Here is a 9,610-nt window from a genome sequence, read left to right as displayed (position 1 = left end):
TTTCCTACGAGTATGTTCATGCAATATTTGGTACATTTTATTAGATAAAATTAATGTTTATCTGAAATTCGAATTTAACTGGGTGTCCAGTATTTTTATTTGCTAACGCTGGCAACCCTACTGACGGCCAGAGAAGACAGAAGGCGGCCGGCAGGGTCTGGATCCCAACTCAGCGCTCCGCTGCAAGCCCGGCGGGAAGATTGAGTCAAGCCCGGCAGTGTAGTGTCTGCAGCCCCCTTTTACTAGCAAAGAAACTAGTGACACTTGCCTGCGGCAGTGGGTGGCAGAGGTGAGAGTAGAACCCGGCGCCTGGCACGAAACCTGGCATACAACAGGCGTTATTTGCTTGCTGAATGAGTGGACGAGTAGGAGTCCAGAGTCAGTGGCAGGCTGGTGCCATGGCATGGAGTATTGTGGACTTTTTGGAGCCAACCCCGTCTCACTGAACACTCTGCCAGCCCCCATTCCCTCCTAGCCCCTAAAAGATGGGTAGAAGGAGAGGACCAGGCATTGTATGTAAAGAGCAAGGTTTTATTCACAAATTCAACATGGAAGCAGGAAATACAGCAGGAACATAATCTGTGTCTGCATCAGCGATATTTCTGGTGACCCAACCAGAAATCACAGTAATGGAGTAACAGATATTGGGCTCGGGATTTACATCCAGATGGGGCCATCACCAGGGTCCCATTCAGCACCTTCCCTGAGTGGGCACAATCTAAGCCACGCTGTTGTGTCTGTCCCATTATTGGTATCATTTCTGCAGTATTTGTACCAGCAGCCTCCTGTACTGAAGAGAAACATACAGAAGAATTGAGTCAGGGAGGGGCTCCTGATAATGATAGGGGCATCCTGCCATTCCTAAGTGCCAGATGTCTGCAGAGGTGGGCACCGGCAGGCTGTCAGCTGAGGCAGAGCACCCTGAATTGCCTTGGAGGGGTCAGGGGCAATAGTTTTCTCAGAACACAGCCCCAACCACCCAGGGTTGTCATGACAGTCAAAGGAGATCATGGAAGTAAATTCAAGTACAGTGCCTGCTGCTGGGCTAGTGTCAGTGTCCTCACTCCCCCACCCCAACTCTGCCCCAGACCTCACTCTGAAGCCCCAGACCCAGGCACTGCTGCTTCTGAGATTCTCTAGTTGGTCTGCATGTGTCCAAGCTTCAAAACCAAGGGCACTAGAGGTGGTATTGTTTCCCTTCAGACTCAGCCAGCCCAAGCTCCTAGGCCTTACATCTGAGGTCCTTAGGGGCTGCTGGTTCTATGCCTCAGGAAGTCAGGGATGTCAGTTGAGGCTGGGTTGGACCTTTTCTAGGGAATGCCTCTCCCTTCAAAATGCACACACTATATTGTAGGCACAGTGGGGGATATGAAGGCAAGTCCACAACAGGTGCTGCCAGGGAGCTCACAGACTGGTAAGAGCTCCTATTTACTAAGGGCTGCCTATGAGCCAGGCACCGTGCTGAGCATTTGACATAAATGGTCTCATTTAATGGGAGATGGGCCTTATTATTATCTTCATTTTGTGGGTGAGGAATATGAGGCTTTAGAGAAGTTAAGGGGCATTTATAAGGTCACAGAGCTACGAAGTAGCTAGGTTATGAGCCCAGCACGTTGTAGTCAGAACCCACATTCTACCACATCACACTGCCTTCTGCACACAGCAGCAGGGCCAGGGAGGGTGGTATGCAGTAAGGACAGCACCAGGAGCAGGGAATGGAGGAGTTGCCACTCAGCTGCGCTAGACCTTAAGGCTGGTTTGGCTCTTCAGCTTTGGAGCCTTGAATCCCATAGATCAGTGATTGACAACCAATAATGATTTGGGGCCCTCTCCCCCAGCAGACATCTGGTGATGTCTGGAAGTCTTTTCAGTTGTCACAACTTGATGGGGGGGGGAAGGTGCTACTGGCATCTAGTGGGTAGATACCAGGGATGCCACTAAACATCCCATGATGCACAGGTCAGCCCTCACAAGAAAGAATGATCCAGCCTAGAATGTCAAACGCACTGAAGTTGCTAAACCCTGCCACTGGATACTGAGGCAGATGAGAGAATGGGAAGAGCTCTGGTCAAGGTGAACAAGGTCCAGACTCTGTCTTGGCTACTGACTTCTCTTTCTCTCTCTGGGCCTCAGGGTCCCAGTTCGGCCACAAGCACACACAGGGCACGGCAAAGGTGGACTTGACTAATGCAGCGGGGAACAGCACCGGTGGGACAAGACTGTGTGGACTGAGGGAGAAAGGTCCTTCTCCAAAAGGCTGATGATCCCAGTCCGTTACTTTAGACTGGGTGATGAGTCAGGGGAACTTCTTTCCCTACTTCTTGCCCCATGGGGTCTGCCAGGAAGGTCAGCTTACTTTCTTTGGACTGTTCCTCCTTTGAGCTCTGCCTCAAGAGGGAAAAGCCTGGAACCCTGGCTTTCTGGGGTCCACACCCATAATGTCCTGGTCAGACAGTCACACCCTAATACAGTACTGGGTGGTAATTCCTCCCATGCAGGATCCAGGGATGGCCCCAGCTGGGCCCTCCTGACACTGGAGTGGGGGGCTGGCTCACCTAGATGTGGGGTGCGGGGTGGCTGAGGCTCACGCCCAGAGCCTTCTTTAGCAGGAGGATCCTGAGCAGATCATGACTCAGCTGCAGTCTCTGGTCCCTCAGGGAGGTGTGGGGAGCTGTCCCCAATGGGGATGGGCTGGGAGGCTCCAGACTCTTCTTGCCCATGAAGTGACCTAGAAAGGAGGTGTCCGGCACAAGGAAGTCAAGCAGGGAGGATCCTACCTCAGGGGGAAAGTTCCTCATCTCTCCCACGTTTCCACTGTTGTGGCAGGAAGATACTTAACCTTCCTGTTCTTGGTCCTTCCACCTCACCAAGTAGCCACAAAGGTGTCTGGGTGGTGGCAAAGCCTGCTCCCTCAGCTTTTCCTGAACAGGTAGAGAGGATGACACAGCTGGAAGGAGGGTGGGATGGTCCAGGGTCAGGGAGAAACTCTGCTACTTGTGTGGCCTGCTTGGACAAGGGACGAGAAAGGGCAGGGTAGGAAGTGGAGAGTGAAGCCAGGTGCCTGGAAAGTGGAGGTGCAGCAAAACCACATCAGCGGTTAGAAGATTCGGTAAAGTCTTGCCTAAGGTAAGGGGCACGGGCTGGCAGTGGGATTTAGGATCTAGCCCAGCCCTGTCTTAAACTGGCTGCGCGACCTTAGCCAAGTCACTGACCTGTCCAGGTCTCAAGTTCACATCTATTAAATTAGATGAGCCCCAGGGTTTCCCACCTGCTCCGACACTAGTGTCCGTGGCTGAGGAGCGGCCAGAGGGTTGAGAAGGAAATGGGATCTGAGTAGGATGAGGGGCACTTGCTTGCCCGGTCCGCGAAGACTTACCGGTGGCCCAGAGGTTGCCCCGCGGGTGCACTCGGATCTTGCCGGCTCGGTTGCGGGGCTCCGGGAGATCCCAGCTGAGCGGGGCGACGTCGGCAGCGAGCAGGGCAAAGAGCAGTAGGCTGCTGAGCAGCCGAGCACCCCCCACCCGCCGGGCCATGGCTGTGCCAGGGCAGCAGCTCCGTTCCGGCGCGCTTCCCGGCCGCTCGGCTCCCGGGCTGCCTTCGCTCCTTTTAAACCCGCGCCCCTGGGGGCGGAGCCTGCCCTGAGCAGCCAAGCAGTGCTGCGTGCCCGCCGCCCTCCCCACCCTCACGCTAGGTTACCGGGCAGGGGCACCCCTTTTGGGTCGCCCATAGACTTGCACACCCACACTCTGAACCGCACGCGGGCACCGCTTCCGCCAGGGGCTTCTGGCTGAAGCTCACCAGTTTCAGGCTAAGGACCGGGCACAAGGCACCGGGCAAGCAGGAGCCCGGCCCCGGCGGCAAAGCTGCTTCCCCTGGCCTTGCCTTGCCACTGTCCCACGGCTTTCTCAGCCCTCTGAGCCTCTCTTCATGAGGGTAGAGGTCGGGCGAGGGGTTCTCCTCCCCGGTAGCAGCCTTTTTTTTTTTCTTTTCTTTTCTTTTTCTTTTTTCTGAGACAGGATCTGGCAGTATCGTGCAGGTTGGAGTGCGGTGGCGCGATCACGGTTCACTGCAAACTCAACCTCCAGGGCTGGGCTCAAGCCTCAGCCTCCCCAGAAGCTGGGACCACAGGCACACGCCTTCATGCCTGGCTTCCCGCCCCCCGCCCCCGAGAGACTGGGTGTCGCTAGGTTGCCCAGGCTAACAGAGGCATTTTTACAGTGTCCAGCCAAGTGCTAGGCACCAAAGGACTTCCATAAACTAATCCCCATCACCTCCGCCCGTTGGGGGAATCTGATCCGTGTTCACCTTGCTCTCTGCCCCCTCACAGCCAGCACCACAGTCTGGCAATGTTCTGGTACACAGTAAGTGCTCAGGATGGGAATGCAGACTGATGAAGGGTGGGACAAAGGGCCGCTTCTGAGGAATGGGCATCCAGCTGCAGGGCCTGGCTTATGGGCATGAAGCCGACCTCTGGGTCAAGGAAGTGGAAAGAGCACTGCACCCAAGACTGCACTGCACCCAGGAGTCCATGTACAAGCTGTGACCCGGCTGAACCTCACTTTCTTCAACTGTAAAATGGTAATAACCACACTGCCCTAATTTTTTTTACATGTTTTAGCATACGTACTCTGTGGCAGGAAGCAACAATCCTGTAGGACCTGCCCTCTCACATCTGACACTTTGTTCTCCCCAGGAGCTGTCTGGACTTCCTTGGAAAGAACTTCTTGATCAGTGGCATCATATAATGAGCAGAGGAAGACACTGTGCTCCAGAATAATACATTTATGTTTGCTTAATTAACTGAAACTCATTGTTCAGAGCACTACACTAGACACAAGAAGAGGGGTGACAGATAATTCCCTGCTCCCAAGGGAGTTAACCATCTCCTTGGAGAGACAAGTATACAAAGGAGAGAGTGATGGAGGAGCAGGGCGCAGACCACCCCTTGGACTCTGGATACCTCTGGAACACGGAACAGCATGGCTATGCCAGAACCTACTCCCATCTGGCTTGATAATGGGACCTGCTTCTAGGACTCTTGCTAGTATCTAGCTCAGCAAAGTTGCTAGCTCTGTGGATCCCCATCCTAAAAGGGGAAGCTCACATGAAAAACTGGCTGCCATGCCCAGCTGGAGGCCCAGCGTCCAGGAGCATGACACACAGGACAGGGACGTTTCATTTCTGGCCCTGGCTTTCCCCCCAATCTCTGTGCTTCTCACCTCCCACTCTGGCATTTACACCTCTCTGCTTTCTTGTCACAGCTTAGCCATGGTGTACAGATATAGCTCTTATCACCTTCCGGTAATCATTCCTTTGTGACCCCCTCCCCTCTCCTCTGCATCCATCAAGCCCCCATCCTATCTTCTCTAGTCCATGGATATAGAAATTAGAGTGAACACACAGAAGCTGGTATTGATTGAGTGCTGCATCACTTAAATGCTTGAAGGAATCTTATTTGGTAGGTTTCTCTCTTCTCATTTGGTAGGTTTCGCTCTCCTCATTTTATAGGGGGGAACGAGCTAAGAGGTTTAGCCACTTTCCCAGACATCCCACTGGAATCAGATTTCAGGTCTGTCTGGACCACTGCATCAGGCCCCCAAATCTATGCAGCGCAGATACAACTCTCCTTAAACTACACTCACTCCCATTGTACCATCTCAAATTTCAACACCAAGTTGGGTTTCGATATCTCAGGAGGGAGAGGGAGCAGGCACTGCATTTCCAGTTTCACCTCTCTTCCACAGGTGACTGGACCTTGAGTTCTGCTAAGTTTATACTTAAGCCAAGCTTCCTCTGGCACAGCCTGGGTTCACAGCTGCAACCACAGCTCTGAGGCTGGCCCCAGGCACCCTTGGGACCATTTGATCTGTCAGCCTACTACAGAAAAAAAAGGGGGGGGGCTCTGAGGACCCTGGAGAAAACAGCAGGGGAGCACCTCCACAGACTTAGGAGCACTCACTTTACCTTAGGGAAAAAAATGGGAGGCACAGGGGAGAAGGTGGCTTGCTCAAGGGAGTGCTAGGCTCTGAGTTTAGCATGAAGACCTCAAATGCCAACTGCCTGTTCCCTAAGTCCACTCTGGTGGCAAGAGAAGTCCAAAGGCCTCCACTCCGTGGGGAAAGGCTAGCATTGAATTGAATGGTGGTACATGGGGAAGCTCTTCAGAACCCACTCTTGACCCTCCTATGATTCTACAACATTCAAGGACATGCACAGAAAATGTGAGGCAGGTTCACAAAACAACCCATGGGGTAACTAAAAGGGTGAAAGATACATGGCAAATCCTATCATACCTAACACCAGGAAAACATTTAAAGTGCACCAAGTTTTTTAATAATAAAATTGCTTCATCAAAAATAGTGATTAAAAATGGATATGGGGCCGGGCATGGTGGCTCAAGCCTGTAATCCCAGCACTTTGGGAGGCCGAGACGGGTGGATCACGAGGTCAGGAGATTGAGACCATCCTGGCTAACACGGTGAAACCCCGTCTCTACTGAAAAATACAAAAAAAAAAAAAAAAAAAAAAAAACTAGCTGGGCGAGGTGGCGGGCGCCTGTAGTCCCAGCTACTCCGGAGGCTAAGGCAGGAGAATGGCGTGGACCCGGGAGGAGGAGCTTGCAGTGAGCTGAGATCCGGCCACTGCACTCTAGCCTGGGCTACAGAGCGAGACTCTGTCTCAACACAAAAAAAAAAAAAAAAAAAAAAAAGGATGGATATTACAGCCGGGAGCCGGGGCTCACACCTATCATCTTAGCACATTGAGAGCCTGAGATGGGTGGATCACTTGAGGTCAGGAGTTCGAGACCAGCCTGGCCAATATGGTGAAACCCCATCTCTACTAAAAATACAAAAATTAGCCAGGTGTGGTGGCATGTACCTGTAGTCCCAGCTATGCAGGAGGCTGAGGCAGGAGAATCACTTAAAACTGGGAGGTGGAGGTAGCAGTGACCTGAGATCATGCCACCACACTCCAACCTGGGCAACAAAGTGAGACTCTATCTCAAAAAAAAAAAAAAAAAGAATATTACTCCAGTCTACATACAGAAAAAAGAAAAGAATAATTATTTATTATTTATTAAATAAATATTTTTATAAAAATAGAAAGATAATTTTTAAAATAATGGTAAAAATAGCTTGAAATAAAGGACATAAATATATTAATGTTTTTGCTATATTTTCATTACATTGGAATTGATTACGAGTAACACCTTTTCACAATTCAATCTTTTTTGTGGTTTTCCAAAAGTCCTTACCTGCATGCTCCCTTGATCCTCCCATTGCTTCGTTATTACACCTATTTTACAGATGAGTTATGTCTCTTTTATAGATGAGTTAACTCAAGTACAAAGCATGTTAATTTCAGAGAAATTAAACAAATGGAGAAAGCCAGAGTGTATACTTCAAACACATGAGAAGTACAGAGGACAACAGAGAAAAGGAAAAGCAGGTCAGGAGCAGTGGCTCATTCTTGCAATCCCAGCACTTGGAAGGCTGAGGTGGAAGAATCGCTTGAAGCCAGGAGTTCAGGACCAGCTTGGGCAACATAGTGAAGCCCGGTGTCTACAAATAAAAAATAAAAAAATTACCAGAGTATGGTAGTATGCGCCTGTAGTCCCAGCTTCACAGGAGGCTGATGGGAAGGACTGCTTGAGCCCAGGAGTTTGAGGTTGCAGTGAATTGTGATCCTGCTACTGCACTCTAGCCTGGGCGACAGAGCAAGATACTGTCTCTTTTTTCTTTTGAGACGGAGTCTCGCTCTATAGCCCAGGCTGGAGTGCAGTGGCGCGATCTCGGTTCACTGCAAGCTCCGCCTCCGGGGTTCAGGCCGTTCTCCTGCCTCAGCCTCCTGAGTAGCTGGGACTACAGGCGCCCGCCACCACGCCCAGCTAATTTTTTGTATTTTTAGTAGAGACAGGGTTTCACCGTGTTAGCCAGGATGGTCTCCATCTCCTGACCTCGTGATCTGCCTGTCTCAGCCTCCCAAAGTGCTGGGATCACAGGCGTGAGCCACCGTACCCGGCTGACACTGTCTCTTAAAAAAAGAAAAGAGGCCGGGTGCGGTGGGAGGCCGAGGCGGGCAGATCATCCGAGGTCAGGAGTTTGAGACAAGCCATGGCCAACATGGTGAAACCCCATCTCTACTAAAAATACAAAATTACCTGGGTGTGGTAGCCCATGACTGTAATCCCAGCTACTCAGGAGGCCAAGGCAGGAGAATCGCTTGCACCTGGGAGGTGAGGGCGGCAGTGAGCCAAGATCGCACCACTGCACTCCATCCTGGGCAACAAGTGCAAAACTCCGCCTCAAAAAAAAAATAGGGGGAGGGGGAAGAAAGGAAGAAAGAAAGAAAGAAGGAAAGAAAGAGAAAATAAATGACAGGAAACCTAGGGTTGTCACAACAGGATGTGTAAAACAGGGGTGTTCAATCTTTTGGCTTTCCTGGGCCACACTGGAAGAAGAGGAATTGTCTTCAGCCACACATAAAATACACTAACATTAATGAGAACCAATAAGCTAAAAAAAAAAAAAAAAAATTCACACACAAAATAATCTCTTACTGTTTTAGGAAAGCTTACGAATTTGTGTTGGGCTACATTCAAAGCTACCGGGCCGCATGTGGCCCGAGGGCTGCAGGTTGGACAGGCTTGGTGTAAAATCTCTATTTTGGCAAATCTTTGAGCACAATCTCCAACTGTATGGGCTGGGGAGATGAAGAGAAACATCCTGGGATATCTCAGGTCCTACTCTTTACTTTCAGAGTGAAGAAGGGACCAGAGAACCAGGAAAACAGCAGAATCTTTAAGGGAGAATCAAGGATATTGGATACAATTTCTTAAACTCAGAGGGAACACATAGGGATTAGTTATAAAATCAGAACAGTAACCTCAAAAGGGAAATCTTTCGTAAATCAAAATTGCCAAAATATGAAACATTTTCTTTTTCTTTTTTTTTTTTTGAGACAAGGTCTCGCTCTGTTGCCCAGGCTGGAGTGCAATGGCATGATTTTGGTTCACTGCAACCTCTGCCTCTCAGGCTCAAGCAATTTTCCTGTCTCAGCCTCCACTGCGCCTGGCTAACAAAATGTTTTCTTAAAGGCAATATTTAAAAAAGAGAAAATACCTACACCTAATGAGAACCTGATCATGACTGCAATGGTGGCTAAAAAACAAAGGCTGCTGATCAGCTAACTGGTGCAGTACTCAGGAAAGCTACGAAAACCTAAGGAAGTGAGAAGCCCAGGCCCAGCATTCTTAATTATTTGGGTGTAATATTCATGTATGTTAGGGGACATTTCTGTAACTGGAATGAATACTCTTTAATCTCCAAAGAGGTTTAAATGCTTGGAAATCTGCCAGAGAATCTCACTATTTCTAAGAGACTTACTAATAATCTGAGCAAATCTGCACAAGAAAAACCTAGAGTCTCTAAAGAATTCCCAAGGGCTTTGCAATTGTGGAATTTATTGCAAATAAAAGAATTTCAATAGACTTTACAAAGGTAAAAGAAATGGGTTATGACATCCAGCATTGTGACATGGTAAAAGCAACAGACTTCAAATCTGGCTCTGCCATGCATGGACCAGAAGACCCTGGACAAATCCCTTAACT

At 49.9% G+C, this 9,610-nt stretch overlaps 1 protein-coding gene across 3 annotated transcripts; it reads right to left on the bottom strand.

The window, feature by feature from the left end:
- Positions 1-510: 510 nt before the first annotated feature.
- Positions 511-3,581, bottom strand: NMB (neuromedin B). 3 transcript variants are annotated; one of them, XM_015142923.3, is made up of 3 exons: positions 3,377-3,581; positions 2,556-2,728; positions 511-790 (listed from the first exon to the last, which is right to left on the bottom strand). In XM_015142923.3, the coding sequence occupies exons 1-2, from the start codon at positions 3,531-3,533 to the stop codon at positions 2,556-2,558; spliced, it is 330 nt and encodes a 109-aa protein (XP_014998409.1). In that variant the 5' UTR covers positions 3,534-3,581; the 3' UTR covers positions 511-790. The 3 variants fall into 3 exon arrangements, with proteins under 3 accessions (XP_014998409.1, XP_014998410.1, XP_077796308.1); XM_015142924.3 differs by having other exon boundaries at positions 511-785; XM_077940182.1 differs by lacking the exon at positions 511-790 and having other exon boundaries at positions 2,556-2,921.
- Between the last annotated feature and the right edge of the window lie 6,029 nt (positions 3,582-9,610).

Source organism: Macaca mulatta, chromosome 7 (genome assembly GCF_049350105.2).
Source record: "Macaca mulatta isolate MMU2019108-1 chromosome 7, T2T-MMU8v2.0, whole genome shotgun sequence".
Taxonomy (NCBI): Eukaryota; Metazoa; Chordata; class Mammalia; order Primates; family Cercopithecidae; genus Macaca; species Macaca mulatta.
This window is presented reverse-complemented; position numbering and strand designations above follow the sequence as displayed.